Raw genomic sequence first — 16,970 nt, 5'->3', positions numbered from 1 at the left:
AAAAAGGTGAGTCTTACCCGTTCACCACGATGTCATAGGAGCGGTGATCAGCATGGTCATGTGGATTTGGGGAGGCCACGCAGGTATCCAGGAAGACGGCAAGACTGCTGTCAGGTCTCCTCAGGCTCACCTGGACGTACACATTCTCATTGAGTTCAACATAGTAAGGGCTGCCATAGACTTGCTGGTGGAAGCTGGACGTAGCGTAGAAAGCCATAGTGGTATTGAAACGGCCTGTTCCAGTTATGTTAAAATTAGGTCTCTCATGGGCGATGTACATTATCTGTGACACAGAGTCAGAATCCATATGGCAGACAGCAGACAGCTTGAATGTTGATTGGCGTGTGATTTCCCCAATGCTGGATCGATACGCCCGCACTGCATTATGGTAGATCACCCGGCCACCTTTGAACTGAACAGAAAAAGGAGTCAAGATGGGTAAATTATTATTTTTTTTAAGTCATACATGCTAATCATAGCTATGTTCATCATCCCAATCCTAGGTGACTAACATTTTCATATTTCATTCTTAGTATGGTGTAAGAAAGTAGAATGGAATGCCTTTCATTGTCACTATTCAAATGTGGAATGTATACAACAAACATGCACAATGAGGTATAGAGGAGAGACCAGCAATACTAGCTCCCAGCAATACTTATCAGGTTATGATCAAGTCCCATACCTCTCTGAAAGTTCCACAGCGGTTGAGGGGGAAGTTGAAGATGACTTGGTAGCTGGTGATGGATGGTCTACAGTGTTCATCATTGACGTACAGGTCATTGCCATTGTCATATCCCTGAGAGCGCAGGAAAGCTCTCGAGATGACAATTTTCATATTGTCGCCTGAACACTGAACTTGACCTACAAACAGTGACATGAGTTGAGTAAGGATGTATCCCATTTCTTACACAACATAGGGCAGGGTTTCCCAAACTGGGGTGTGTGCACCCCTGGGGGTGCGCGGCCTGTCACAAGGGGGTGCGCGAGCTGAATAGGGCAATGGATGATCTGTGTGTTTTTATACCGCATTCATGAACATTATATAGTTTTTAATTGTTTGGTCAATTGTATGCTGGAAAGATCCATCTGAAGTGTAGTTTATAACTCCTAGACTTGTCATGCAACAAGTTCCATTGTAATGATGGCAGAAAAAACATAATGTCTATTGTAAATGAGGATTGCCCAAAATGTGTGGCTGTGCAACATAAGCTTAGGGGGTGCGCAAACCACATTGAATTGTAAAAGGGAGTGTGCGGGGGGGAAAGTTTGGGAACCGCTGACATAGGGTAAGGAGATCTCACTATTCCTCATCACATCATCTTCACCCCCTCACCGTCATCAGTAGATAGGGAGCTGATGAACTCAGCCTGGAAGCCACGACTGACTCCAGAGTTGTCACTTCTGAAGAGCACAGTCAGGTGGTTGGAGGAGGAGTGGAAGGCAGCCTGGGAGGAGTTGTGGCAGAGTTTCCCCAGCTGACTGTAGCCTGTGGACGGGCCATCGTAGACGGTGACGTAATCACAGATACAGCAACCTTCCAGCCTGAACGGAAAAGCACAGAGCTTTGATAGATGTCATCAGAAAATCAAATGTTGTCATTAATTATAACAACAAAAACAACAATAATAACAATATAATAACAATAATAACAAGAGCAATAATAATACAGTTCCTAGAGTTAAGAAGATGCTGACATTTCATCAATAATAACATTACTATAACCAATCACTGCTTATAATAAAATATATCAGTGTTTCATCAGCAGTATATTTAAAAGAAAAAAAGAAACAACTGTGCAATCACTATGCTGCAACATCTTAACAAATTATAAAACAAGAAAGTAAGTGGTGTTGCGCCACTTACTGTAGGTCTGTAAATGTCAGGAGAACCCTCTGGTCAGAGGGAGCGGACAGTCTCCACACACAGTAGGTGTTGTCATGGTAAGATCTTGGGTAGTAGGGGCTGGAGAAAGTTCCAGAACCATTGAGATCTTCTCCACACTGTGGATGAGCCTCTGGAAGAGTGTATATATACAGTCATCGGAAAAAGTTTGTACACCCTTCGAAATTTCTTACATTTCTGTCAAAAATGCACGTATTGTTAAAAAAAAGTTCGGGAGAAGTGTGATGACATTTGACACGCCCTAATTAACCACCTGCATTCTATTCTCCATTAAACTGTCATTCATCGTAATTCAGCGCGAAAAGATCCTGTTTAACCATCTGCGTTTCATTCACTGCTCGGCTGTCAAAGCAACGATATTTGGAACGCCCCTTAATTAACCACACAGCATTTATTCTCTGCTCACCTGTCTCCAGTTAGAAATTGGCCTTCTCACTCCCACCCACCTCCTCCCCGTTCACCTCCCTTCCGCCAATGTTTATTCGATTCATCAGCTTCGATACCACCTTTATAAACCCTGGCCAACGATTTTAACTGTATTAAGCCCCAAAATAGTGACATATTCCTTTAACAGTGGTGATGTGGTTTTGGTTAAGGTGTGGTTCTCCATTTCTCCTCCAAACATGACATTGTGTGTTCCCCTAAACCAGTGGTTCCCAACCTTTTTCTTAAGGGACCCATGTTTTTACTATTGTAAGCTTTGGTGACCCAACCACGCGAGCGCCCGCACGAGAGGGAGTCACAAGATGCCCTCCGTTTCCTGCGAAAACTTATTTTAGTTATTTTATTCCTCAATTCGTCTTTGGTCAAATATAGAATAAATATTTAATGTAGCACTTACAATTTGTTGTGTCTATGCATTTATTAGTTAAATGCTTTGTCTTTTATTCAACATGGGCTATATATATTTAAAACAAAACCCCTTAAAATCAAGAGGGCTCCGCGACCCCCTGTGGATCTTTGGCGACCCATAAGGGGGGTCCCGACCCATAGGTTGGGAACCACTGCCCTAAACAATTCAACTTTGGTTTCAACTTTGGTCTACAGAACACGTAGTGATTCTGTGAAGAAAATCGCAAAACCTGTGAAGAATGTCGTAAACCTTGAAGGTGCAGCAATATATTTTTTTACAGAAACCCCATTGTTTTTTGTTTGGCAGAATGAACCCCATTCTTGTCCATTTTTCAAAGTATCGTAGACGTGTCAAAAGAGATGGTTTCTGTAATTATTCAGCTGACCCTATATGGTTATTTTTAACCTCATTAAAGGGACAATGGTCAAAAAAGGTACTGCAACTATGCTGCTCATTGAAATTGGGCTGCCCGTTGCCAAATTTGATCTTTAAATGAAAGTTCACTAAGTAATAAACAAATATTTTCTAGTATGGTCCAAGTACAGTCATTTTTCAAAGATGTATGAAAACTGAATTTTTTCCAGTCATAATGAAAATTTAGAATTTGATGCTGGTNGTAAGTATTCATGAAAAAGGTAACATTAGTGAATGTCAATATTAATTCTGGAAATAAACCACTAAAAATGTCACACAGTGTCCCTTTAAGGACTCTGTGCTATGTCTTTGAATTATTTTTGTAGGGCGTTAACCACTTGGGAAAGAAGAAACACTGCCTCCTAAGTGTCAACATTCATATACACTTTCTATAGCCATGCACCTGTGAATACACAAGACCTTTAGAAATGTTTTTGTAACCTTTTATAGATTCATAAAAATCATTAATTTTTTATCATACTGTATGTCTTCAGAGAAATAGTTTAAGTGAGGCATGGTTCACATCAGACAATGCCTCTCCATCAAGACATATTTCGTATCTGGTGTGCATTTTCCACTGGACAGGGTAGCTTCAGTATATGCAACACCTGAAGGATTGACTTTGAAATCCCTCAAATTGTGTAATAGTCTGGTTTGTCTGAACTTCTCTAATTAGCTTTTGAAGGATTCTTACTAAGGGTGTTTCTTACTAATGCCTCCCTCTATAGAGTCAATGAAAATATAATGACAAGTACATGTGTGGGTGGAATTAGTTAAAGCAGACCGTGTTTGTTTCTTCCTGTGATTTCCGGGAAGATCAGACTATTATATTATGACCAATTTTGACAGAAATGTGAGACATTTGAAACGGTGTCTCTAAGTCATTTACGTATATTTTGGTATACTGCATTTTAAAACTTTACCTTGACAAATGACTGAGGCATCTTCAGTGTGGCTACAGTCATGGGTACCAATACCACGATGCCGACACTGAGACAGAGATGATTCCCTGCCAGTGCAGGCAACGTCATCAAGCCAAATCTGTCCGCTGCCTTGACCAAAGTGAGCACTTGATGGTGCACTTATGGCTGCTCCACAGCCCAGCTGTCTGCAAACCACTTTGGCATCGTTTAGGTCCCACGAATCATCACACACAGTGCCCCAGCGGCCACGGGCGTACACTTCCACTCTCCCAGAACACGAACTGTTACCAGCCAGACGTAGATTGTTGATTCTCCCTATGAAGACATGTGAAAGCACTGATCATTCCCATTACATTTTATGATACTATCTAGCAGGGCTTGACATTGGCACCGGCCAAATGCTGGTAAAACTTTGCTGGGGCTAGCAGCCATTTCAGTCTCCTTGACAGCTAACATATTCTTTGGCGTGACAAATCACAGTAGTTGTATCAATTGTTTGTATTTCAATGCAAGAAGATTCTAAAGAAAAATGACAGCAAAACTCTTACTAGCATAAAGGCTAAATGGCTAGTGACTTGGTAAAACCACTAGCCACAGTGCCGGGTGCGCTAAAAAGTTAATATCAAGCCCTGCTGTCTAGTACATGCTGATATCACCATTTTGGGTATTAAACTCAGTCAAACATGCCATTTTGATGAATGATAGTCTATGGGAGAGACCCCTACTTGTGAAGATAAAATGAAACATTGTGCCTATAGCATCTGTAAAACCGACAACCAATATCCAAAAAGTGCAGTTTAAAATTTCACATATCATGACTAACGTCCTCACATTTACAAGACGACGGTCCGATGGGACTGTGTGTTTGTGCTCCCACTTTATGTTTCCCGGGACTGCTTAAGGGCCACCATCAAATTCGAAGTATTCATTATGACTGGAAAAATTGCACTTTTCATACATGAAAAGGCGGATCTTCTCCATGGTCTTCTCCATTCAAGGTATTTTGAATTTCCAAAAATAGTCATTTTTAGCTGCAAAAATGACTGTACTTGGACCATACTAGAAAATATTATATTAGTACTCTGGTATACTGGTGCTCAAACTGTGGTACACGTACCTCTGGTGGCACTTGGAAGAATTGTTTTTGTGCATTGACTTGAAGGCTGATCAAGTTGTTGCAGCCGAAAATGTCTCTTTGATCTCACATTTTGTAATATTGAACTGTATTCATCTGAAAACACAATGCAGAATAATACTTGGCAGGCAAGAAATTTAAAATCAAGCTCAAATCAAGGTCAGATGCTTCTTTTAGTTGATGATAATGTTTGTGCATATAGTAGAAAATATGTTTGCCCATTTTTCTTTGCACATTATCTCTAAAATATTAATAGTTTGTGGCTGTAGCTTTGTAAATGGGAGGTTCAGTTCTCTCCATAGAATTATTAAAGGGTTAATATTTGGAGACCGTCTAGGCCACTTCACGACTTTAATATGCTTCTTATTGAGCTACTCCTTCGTTGCTTTGATTGTATGTTGTGTATTATTGTCATGTTGGGAGATCCAAAAATGGCCCACCCTTCAGTGTAGTGGTGGAGCGAAAGATGTTTGCACTCAGGATTGCACATTACATGTCTCCCTCCATCCATTCGTTGACAATGTCAAGTTCTCCTGTGCCTTGGCCAGACAAACACCCTCAAACCATAATGATACCACTTTCATGCATGATGGTGAGGAGGGTGTTCTTGGGATCATAGACAGCAGTACTCTTTCTCAAAACACATTGAATTGTGATAATGCCAAACAGCTTGATTTTGGTTTCATCTGACTACAGCACCTCCTTATCATATCCTAAACCAGTCTGATGTCCGTTGGCAAACCTCAAGTGGGACTGCACAGGTTCCTTCTGAAGTAGAGGTACCATGTGTGCACTACAGGATTTTAAACCTCTGTGGCATTAAGTGCTACCAGTAGTTTTCTCAGTGATTTTGGTCCCAGTAGCTTTGATATCATTGCCTAGTTCATCCCGTACAGCTCTAGGGTGATTTCTTTCTGTTCTCATGATTATCAAATCCCTACAAAAGGTCAAATCTTATATAGAACCCAGACAGGCTGATGGATAGTCATTTTGTATTCCTCACATTTTGGAAGAAATGCATCAACAGCTGGGTCATTAATACTCAGTCTCTTTCTTGTGGCTTTGCAGCCCATTTATTTTTTGTTCAGGTCTAAAATCGCGTCCCTGATATCATTTGACCACTCTTTGGTCTTTCCCATGCTGGTGAGGTTGGAGTGTGACTGATTCACTCATACTATGGACTGATTCTGCTGATTCAATGTAGCCTATCTTTTATGCATGTTAGTATGTACAGGTATCTTTAATTCAGATGACAAGTTGATCGGAAGTGCCCATCTGGTCTGTGGGCCCGGAACTGTAATCAGTTGGCAGGGGATCAAATACTTATTTTGCTCGATGAAATGGAAATAAATTAATATATATTCTCTTCAGTTAATTTCTGGATTTTCTTTTTGATATTCTGTCTATCCATATTAGAATACATATTATCATAACATTTATTGACTGATCATGTCTTTGTTAGTAGGCAAACCAACAAAATCAGCAAGGGATCAAATACATATTGGACTCACTGTAACTGTTAGTGCGTAGAGCCTTAAACAGGACACAGATAATGACACATTCATTGAGACAGTAACCTACTTTGTTTTTAGAAAGGAGCGAAGGATTTTTAGCAAGATGGAAGATTTTGATGTTTTGTTATTTGTGTAAATTGTTTCATACAAATGTGCTTAATATTGTATATTGCATGAAAAATGAAATATATGAGAAATACTTACCTGGAGTTGTTGGTATAGTTGTTGGAATTGTTGGAGCACTGGGCATATCTGTGGGACACATTCAGAGAGGATATTACAAATGACCACGATAACGACAACACATCGATAATGATTATAAAGGAAACCATGCTGGGCTACACTTGTTAAAAATATACCTGGACAGTATGCATAATTGCAAAGGTTAGGTCTCACTAGTTCATAAACGGCGTAGTTTCCTGGACACATTTTCACCCGGATGGACGGGATTTTCAAGCTGCAACAATTACTTCCTGCGTGCCCACAAACCTCCCTGGCCACAATACCATCTTCTGGTTTGGGATGTGTGCCATTCATGTAATGTAATGTTTTATTTTGTCGGAGCCACCTATTGATTATCCATCTGCTGTGGTAAAATTGTGTGCAGGTGTCGGAATTGTGCCGGAAGCGAAAGTGCTCCGCAGTGCTGTTGGAACCGATGTGCTGAGGTAGTTCTCTTTCAGTCGAATGGTTCTGCATCTCTATGGGGAGTGCCCTTGTCTCAACTGATCTCACAGGCTACTGAGAAAACATTTGTGTGAATCCATACTACCATTTAACAATCACCCTGAGCCGTGGTCACAGCAGTAGGAGAGCAGCAGAGCACCGGGATCACTGATCTCCACCTCGACTCTTCTTCAACACGATCTCTACCACCAGGGGCGCTGCCAGAAATGTTGGGCCCCATGAAAGATTCGAATTGTGGGCCCCCTTAAGGGCCCCTCTCAGTGCTTGGTCCCCCTTAAGGGCTCCTATCTGTGCTTGGGCCCTTAGAATCTGTACCACTTTTCCCCCCCTAGCGGCCCCCATGTCTACCACCCTACTACTGTCATATTTAGTACTTACTCACCTTGAACCGTGTCACAGCAGCATAAGAGCAGAGAAGCAGGATCACTGATCTCCATTTCAACTCCATCTCTCTTCTCAGCTGGAGAAGTTTTTGATCTCTTAACACTCTTTATTACACTGTTGGGAGAACTTCCTTGACTTTGACTGGGATTTCCCAGCATTCACATGTAACTTACCTTCTCTAACGACCCTCTGCACTATCAATATCCACTGCTAATGGTAACGAGTTTGGTCACTTTAGATTCACCAGAGATTGGATGATAATATACTTGCAAAGGCCATTTGGTGGATTTTTCGGCAGTTTTATGCCCAAAGAAATCAATGCAATTTGTTGAAACACACATTTGGGCGGGATTTGATCAGACACATCTGGCAACTCTAGTTCCATCACTGATATCTCTTGCCTTGCTGAGTGTTGCTCTGGTAACCAACCACTCACCATCAACAACTGAACGACTCAAGGGGAATGATTTATGACACTATTTGATGTGACCGGGTGTACTGTGAAATCTTTTTCTTTTTTTTAATTCACACATACACACACAGCATACAAGAATGAAAACCTCACAACAAACACTAAAGTGACTTGTTATACACATACTAAATCACAGTAATTAAGCATGCGTTCCATACTTACACACATCAACACCTTGTGATGACAGAAGTGATCCCTTGCTGCAGGTACGATTGAGGATATGGAGGTAGACGCTGTACTGTATGCTAGCCCAGACCCTCAACATGACAAAAAATATAAACAAAATAACATTCTAAATAAACGTGGCCACAAACCCAAAATACTATTTAAAAGTCATTTATGGCTTGGAGATGGCGCGAACACCTTTGGACACTCCGCCTCTGCCCCAATGGAGTCTTGTGCTGTGTGTGTGCTGTGTATATGTGCATTAAAAAATAATAATTAAAGAAAAAGATTTCACGGTACACTCCGTCACACTAAATAGGATCTGACTACTGTCATAAAGTCACCTCCAGAATGATGGGATCACTCACAGCTGTGTCAAGGTTAGTGACACATTGTCACCTCCGCCAAGGAGGTAATGTTTTCGGTCGCGTTGGTTTGTTTGTTTGTTTGTTTGTCAGCAGCATAACTAAAAAACTAATCAATGGAATTTGACGAAACGTTCTGGAGTTGTTGCTAATGACCCAAGGAAGTGATTAAATTCTGGTGGTGATCCGGATCACGGACCGGAACCAGGACTTTTTGAAAGATTCTGTCAGCAGGATAACTCAAAAACTAATCAACTGATTTGGACGAAACTTTGTGGAGTTGTTAGTAATGACCCAAGGAACAAGTGAATAAATTCTGGTGGTGATCCGGATCATGAACCGGAACCAGGACTTTTTAAAAGATTCTTCACCATTGCTGGCCTATATATCTAGATGCCCCTAGTGACCAGAAATTGAATTGCGGGGACTCAACAAAAAGAAGGCAGAAAGACTTAGGGTGTAACATAGTCAAATGTTCTATCAAGCAGCTTCCTTGGCGGAGGTCTGCGCTCTCTGAGTGCTTCTAGTTTTGTTCATATTATCAAGAAGATAGCCTATATTCCTAATGATTAAAACATTAACATGGAAAAAAATACTGTGCTACACTTGTTAAAAAAAATTACCTGCACAGTATGCAGACGAGCAACTTCTAGGTCTCACGAGTTCATAAACGGCATAGTTTCCTGGACACATTTTCACTCGGATGGAAATCCAGTGGAAGCAACAATTACTTCCAAAGTGCCCACACACCTCCCTAGTGACGATACCGTCTTCTTGTGTTGGGTGTGGTTCTGTCAGCCACATGGGTGCACTAGTACCACATCGCTCCATTGGCACACAGCTGTCTGGCATGCGGACGCTCTGCCCCTGATAGAACATGCGATACCAGCCGCGCCACTGGACACGTTGGTCACAGTGTTGGGGTTGCCAGCTCGGGACCCAGTTGGTGGTGGCCCTCCAGGTGTCATTCAGGACAGTGTAGTGGTCACAAGGGTCTGGCTCTTGACATGGAATGGTGGAGAGGAGAATGGAGAACACATTATGGGACATAAAATGTGTAGTGGTCACATGGGTCTGGCTCTTGACCTGGCATGGACATGGGAAACACATTATGGGACGTCAAACGTAAACTAGATCACACATGCACACATGAACATCCAGTCATCATTCAGCACAGTGTAGTGGTGGCAAGGATCTGGCTCTTCAGCTGGCATGGTGTACAGGAATAGGATAAAGTTAGAGAATAAAGTTATAGGACATCAATTGTGTATGTTTTAGTCTGTGTCTCTCTGATGTCCAGTCATGTTCTAGTTTGTACATGCTGCTGTTACCTACTACACAAACGCAGATGCAGACACACAAAAGACTAAAGCACACCTTTATACAGGAACACTTGTGTCTTCTTGTATGTGAAAAACCAGAAGCTAACATAGATGGCTACATATCATATGGATTGGATGGGCTACATCTAAGCATCATATCATTGGGATTTGTTGTCAATGTTGGGCTATTATTTCGGGAGTCCTCGGGAGCTATACTCATGAACGGCCATCCGGGTACTTTGCTCGTAAATGTGCGTTACGCCCCTTTATGGGTGAAAACAAACCGAATGTCTCATCAACTTACATGCTACATCGGCTTGTCTAAATGAACACAGTTCATGCTTTAGCCAAGACTGGTTGGCTATATTATTTCAACAGCCGGCAACACAACACTTTTTCGGCATGTTGCGCGTGAACAGCGCTAGTCTACAGGTCCGTATCTTTAGTTTATTAAACCCCAACATCACCAGTTGACTTGCATGGGTTGTTTTCCCCCACAAATGGGCGTAACGCACATGGAAAACGTCACGCCGTTCATGAGTATTTTAGCAAATGTCTCACCTTCTGCGTGTGTGCAAAGAGTTTGTATTATGTCCGCGTGAAACACTTGGATTTCGAAGGGCATTGATTGCCGATGTCGTATTGGAACAGAGCAGGAGGTGTGTCTTGACGAGCAGCAAGATGCGTGTAAGAGCTAACGTTGCACCAAATTGTGTTTAAAACCAACTCGTCCCCTTTCAAACTCGTGACATTCTGAAGCAGCGCACCCTTCACAAAAAACCTCAATATCTCCGATTGTAGCTGAATTCCATACCCGCTTCGGTTTAGCTTGGGTTTGCTCGGCAAAGCTCGTAGAGACATTACATTACATTACATTTGGCAGACGCTTTATAACCAAAGCGACACACAGTTTTCACCTACTAAGAGGGCAGCGTCTCCACTTTCAAACGAGCCATATGTATTGTATTTCAGAGGCCCTATCACATAATACGCTGTGAGTCTACAAGAAATGGCAAAAAAAGGGCTTAGAATGCTGGTATTCTACGACATAATTTACTTTATGAACCTTCCAACCTTCAAGTTCATTTGGAAAGTTTACACTGTTGTAGGACTGCACAATTAATCGAAAATAATCGAAAATCGTGATAAAATCGTGAGATCGAAGTTGTGATCTCAATCTCGATTTAATCATGGCAATAGTGACCTACCTTTTGAGAGCGTACTTGAAGCCAGAACATACTAAGGGGTGTGACACACCAAGGCGGTAAAGCGGCGCGGAACGGCCGCGTTTTTTACCGGCGTCAGTGAAAATACATTGAAACCTATCTGTCCTTACACACCAACCGGCGGTAGTCGGGCGTCAGCGGCGCGGGAGCCGGCTCCGCGCCGCGCTGAATTTAGAAAATAGAACTCGAGCGTATTTTTCACGCCGGCGACCGGCGGTGTCTCATTCAAATGAATGGCAAAGTAGCATGCTAGCTTTGGCTGTGGGGAGGGTTTTGAATAGGACTGGCCGTGCACGCCGATGCTGTCAGTGTGCAAGGCAGAGAAAAGCACGCCAGCCAAAACTAAGCAGAAAGACGGTGTCCGTCCTGCGACCGTTCCGTTCCGCCTTGGTATGTTTTGGCCCTAACAGGCTGGTGTTTCTAGCCAGAAACCTAAAGCCGGGCATACACTGCGCGATATTTTCGCTCGTGGGTTTTAAGCTTCTGCTCACACTGCACGATGGAATTTCACTGTTTAAAAGTTCACAACTCACGACTCACATCCTCACACTACACGAGCCGACAGTCGGATGCGAGCGAAATGCTTCCACCGTATGACGCGACAGGCATGTTTCCCCGGTCTGCAGAGGGAACATACGCACCTGAAGTGGAGATGGCCCTATTAATTTGTGCATGTGAAGTGTCAAATCGGGTCGTAGCACTGCGATTTACGCACGAGCCACGACCAGAATTTCAAACCGTTTAGATTTTCTTGCGACCCTGCGATTGCACGATTGTGAGGCGAAATCGCTTGTCGTTACCCCATGTACACTGCACGATGCGAGACTCACGATTGACCTGCGATTGAGCAAGAAATCGGCCCGACTCTCAAAAAGTCGTGCGAGTGCCAAATCGGGGCAAAAGTCGCACAGTGTAAGCCAGGGCCTAAGAAAAATAAGAGTTTGGTTCCGGTTGGTTGTCAGGTTTGGTCATGGGTCGGTCGGATTCATTTTATTTTTTTCCCCAAAATTTTTTTTCACTTTTTTTTTTTTTTTTATGTCCGACCCGCCCAACCCCCCATATGCACCAGATTTCGTCATAAACTTTGTTGAACAATGCCAAGGACGATAGTGGGGTGTGGCCTGCTAAAGCTACAATGAAATATAAAGTATTAATGAGCCAAGATACTGACCGTCACCGAAATGAGGATGATCATATAGCCGAATGAGGATGATCATAGGTCCTACAGCCTACCGTTTCTGGCAATACCTGTCCAGCTGCCAGTTGCCTGACACTGCTATTTTAGCTCCTGTAGGCTATGTCCCGTTTTCTTTTTTTTTATTCCTTTCCATCATCGGTTGTAGACCATATTTTCCTTGGGATGAAGGTTCTGGCTTGCTATTTACACACTTTTTTTTGTTTTACGCGAGGATGACGCCTGAGGCGATATGTAAGGGTTAACGTTCGGCGAGAAGGTCGCTACCGTGGAATAGCAGCACGACAGAGAGAATCTTTAGACCCCGACGCGGAGCGGAGGGGTCTTGTTCTCTCTGAAGTGCTGCTATTCCACAAAGCGACCGACTCGCCGAAAGTTAACCCGCTTATTATATGGATATACTTAAATGATTCACACATGGCGGGGACATTTCTTTAGACCTATTTAATGTTAAGATTGTTGCTGCGCAAAACAAAACAGTGCCGTTGTGGAACACCGCTAGGCAACAGCTAGGTAGCCAGGACAACAGGTGTTGTCTATCACAGCAGCTGATTAGAGTGACAAAAGACCGGACCCCCTGCGGAGTGATATGAAACATTCGCTTTAGCCACTGACTTGTATACAAGCCAGTGGCTTTAGCAGTGAACGTCTTGTTGCCATTGACAGCGGTCTGTTATAGACCAACCCGTCCGTTATCGAAAAATAACAGACGTCCGAACGTTGGGGAGCCCCGTTGAAATGAATGGAGCATTCGACAGATGACGTCACAACCATATAATAAGAATGTTTTAATGAAGGCTGATCGAGGGATAACATCGTCATTGCCATTAAATCATTATTGTAGAAAACTGTAGTAGTCCTAGGTCTTCATCGAACAGTCGTATTTGTGGCAACATCATCATTAATTTCTATTTCATTATTTGGAGGAGGTGCGGAGAGTGAGACAGGGCGCTGCGCGATGGTGGAGGGACAAGCAGAGAGAGAGCAAGAAAATAACGGGCTCGGGCCGACAGACTTCTTGGTTAACAAGGCCTTGTGGTAAATGAAAGAATGAAGGGAAACTTGGGCAAAACATTTCCCTTCTCTCGTATTAACTTACAATTACAAGGTATTGATACAGTGCTACTTTAGAATTGCTGTAACGAGTTATGCATCTCGTTCAACATGCAGCGTGACTGAATGGAAGCCCTGTTCTAATACGACGAGACAATACCAATACATTCAAAAATCGTGGATACTCAATGTTTTCTGTGTGTTGCATTTCGAGGCGGGTGGTCATCTGTGTCCGTGTCGGGTGTTGAGGTAAGGCGATTGACTTATCATTTGACAGGCATTTTAGCCAGGTTCCCAAACTACATCGTAGCCTATTAGTCTGCAAGAACGCTGTGAGGCAAGTTATTTAAAAACTTACGAGCGACAACGACTACCAATTAGCATGTTGTAGCATAATAATTAGCCAACAACGTGACCGATAGGTGCACAACTCTGCAGTGACATTTGGGGTTTTCTAATATCAAGCCGGGCGGCACTTGTGGCGCGCGCTTATGTTGGTCCTAGTGGATAGTCATGCGATGCAAATTCAGTAACTTGCAGGCAGGTGAAGTGAGAGATGGCGAGTTATGGGAATGAAGAAACGTGTTGTGTCTTGTCTATATGAACAACCCTCCAAAAAACATCGATATTTTTTTGAGGATTCCAAAAACTCAAAAAAAATATTTTGGGTCGCACAAAAAATGATAGGGTCGGTCGGCAACCGGAACCAAAACATTATTTTTTTTAGGCCCCATCTTTAAGGGACACTGTGTGAGATTTTTAGTTGTTTATGTCCAGAATTCATGCTGACCATTCACTAATGTTACCTTTTTCATTAATACTTACCACCAGCATCAAATTCTAAGTATTCATTATGACTGGAAAAATTGCACTTTTCATACATGAAAAGGGGGATCTTCTCCATGGTCCGCCATTTTGAATTTCCTAAAATAGCCATTTTAAGCTGCAAAAATGACTGTAATTGGACCATACTAGTTAATATTTGTTTATTACTTAGTAAACTTTCATGTAAAGATCAAATTTGGCAATAGGGAGCCTAGTTTTAATGAGCAGCTAGTTGCAGTACCTTTTTTGACCATTTCCTGCACAGTGTCCCTTTAAGTTTCATGCTATTGCCTTTAATTCTTGGTAATATTTCATCTGGTTATAATTTTCAAAAAATCTGCAAATAATCAATAATCGTGATTAATAATCGTGATAATGATTTTTTCCATAATCGTGCAGCCCTACGCTGTACTGTGTTTATTTGAAACTAGATTTCAGTTCAATAAAGACGCTTTTGCACACCTCTGTAGTTGGGCAGGTGCGTAGGATGTTATCCCAGCCGGGTTGTCAGTCAAGTGAAAAGAAATCCCGCACACTGTCCATTCCACCAACAAACTTTAATACAACGTTTCGGTCATCCGACCTTCTTCAGGTAACTTTACCTGAAGAAGGTCGGATGACCGAAACGTTGTATTAAAGTTTGTTGGTGGAATGGACAGTGTGCGGGATTTCTTTTCACTTGAAACTAGATTTGAAATTAGAATGAACTTACCATTGGGCTGTAGAGGAAATGAAAAGTCATGAAAGCCATCACAAATACTCACCCACATTAAAATTAGAATGAACTTACCATTGGGCTGTAGAGGAAATGAAAAGTCATGAAAGCCATCACAAATACTCACCCACAGACATTGGCCTATCAACGTATCAAAATCAATTAAAGTTTTGTTTCAACTCATCTCACATGCTACTAAGAAAACATTTATGTGAATCCGTAGGCATCTCTGCATCCATTTCCCTCCAGTTCTTCTAGAATTTTACTTGAACACTCTACAACTCCCATAAAAGTCTATATTAAAAACTCTTGCAAAGTCTTTATGACATCATAATTAGAACTAAATATTTTGGAAAAATTCTATTCACATATTTGAGATGGTACTCCTCAAAGGGTTACATCTCACCTTGAGCCGTGGTCACAGCAGCATAAGAGCAGCAGTACAGCAGCAGCAGGATCACTGATCTCCACCTCGACTCCATCTCTCTTCTCAGCTTGATCGGCTCGAGAAGCTCCTTATTATACTGTTGGGAGAACTTCCTTGACTTGACCTGGGATTTCCCCATGTTCGCAGGTAATTAATTTTCTATAACCACCCGCTGCTGCTATCAATGCCCGCTGCTAATGGCAACATGTTTTGTCACTTCAGATTCACCAGAGAGAGTGGATAATAATATACTAGCAAAGACGATTCTTTCCTGTGATCCGTCTCTGATATCTCTCGCCTCGCTGAGTATTGCTCCGGTAACCAGCCATTGACCATCAACAACTGAACATTGCGAGGGGAAGGAATAAGCCAACTACAACACTGTTTGATGTATCAGGGTGTACTGTGAAGTCTTTGTCTTTATTTGTAATGCACACACAGCAACACACAAGAATGAAAACCTCACAACAAACACTAAGGCGACTTTTTATACACATACTAAGTCACAGCAATTAAGAATGCGTTCCATACTTACACACATCAACTCCTTGTGATGACAGAAGTGATCCCTTGCTGCAGGTACAATTGAGGGGGACGGGGGTTGTCCACTTTGATGACTTTGTCAGACGATTTTGTCCAGGCCAGGCCAAAACTGTCCGCTACTGCCCTGTCTACAATCAAAAAGGATTTCAGGGTTCAGGTTTGTATTTAAGGGACTGCTTTCACATTTTTTTGACACTTTCCTTAAATGGGGCGTCATGATCCAATTCTATTGATTTCTATGGCAAAAATTGGGCGGGTTTTTCTGCAAAATGCCATTTTTACCCACACTCAGCCATCCTAAGCAGCCCAATTGGGCGGGAAACAGCCCAATCTGGCAACACAGTCCAGTGCCCAGCCGACTAAGCCACGGATGGGCCTGCTTGTGGGACTTCATATTTGGGGTAACAACTATGACATTTTTTTTTTTTTTGACACTTTCCCTAAATGAGGCGTCTTGATCCTCTGGCTAGAGGGAAGATCCGGCTGGTTCCGTATGAGTAAAATGTGCTGCAAAACTGCACTGCAGAGTTCCGTGTTTAGTGTTCTAGAACAGTGGTTCCCAACCTTTTTCTTCAGGGACCCATGTTTTTACTATTGTAAGCTTTGGTGACCCAGCGCCCGCATAAGAGGAAGTCACTCGATACGCTCTGTCTCCTCAGAAAACTCATTTTAGTTATCATTTTATTCCTCAATTCGTCTTTGTTCAAAAACAGAATAAATGTTTAATGTAGCACTTAAATTTTGTTGCTTCTATGCATTTGTCATTTATTCAACATGGGCTACATATGGTATTAAAATTAAACCCCTTAAACTCAAGAGGGCTTCGCGACCCCCCGTGGATCTTTGGCGA

At 42.3% G+C, this 16,970-nt stretch overlaps 1 protein-coding gene across 1 annotated transcript in view; it reads right to left on the bottom strand.

Annotated features, from left to right (window-relative positions):
- LOC134441135 (uncharacterized) overlaps positions 1 to 9,618 on the bottom strand; it is a 38,789-nt gene extending 29,171 nt beyond the window's left edge. Inside the window, exons 1-8 of the mRNA XM_063191322.1 lie at positions 9,475 to 9,618; positions 7,986 to 8,022; positions 7,811 to 7,888; positions 7,127 to 7,253; positions 1,923 to 1,976; positions 1,334 to 1,542; positions 683 to 861; positions 18 to 412 (exon numbers count right to left, since the gene is read on the bottom strand). Coding sequence (XP_063047392.1) covers positions 18 to 412; positions 683 to 861; positions 1,334 to 1,542; positions 1,923 to 1,976; positions 7,127 to 7,253; positions 7,811 to 7,888; positions 7,986 to 8,022; positions 9,475 to 9,618 — 1,223 coding nt within the window. The remainder of the gene's footprint in view (positions 1 to 17; positions 413 to 682; positions 862 to 1,333; positions 1,543 to 1,922; positions 1,977 to 7,126; positions 7,254 to 7,810; positions 7,889 to 7,985; positions 8,023 to 9,474) is intronic.
- Positions 9,619 to 16,970: the final 7,352 nt, after the last annotated feature.

Source organism: Engraulis encrasicolus, chromosome 24 (assembly GCF_034702125.1).
Source record: "Engraulis encrasicolus isolate BLACKSEA-1 chromosome 24, IST_EnEncr_1.0, whole genome shotgun sequence".
Classification (NCBI taxonomy): domain Eukaryota; kingdom Metazoa; phylum Chordata; class Actinopteri; order Clupeiformes; family Engraulidae; genus Engraulis; species Engraulis encrasicolus.
Note: the sequence above shows the minus strand (reverse complement) of the source record. Positions and strands in the feature narration are given on the sequence as shown.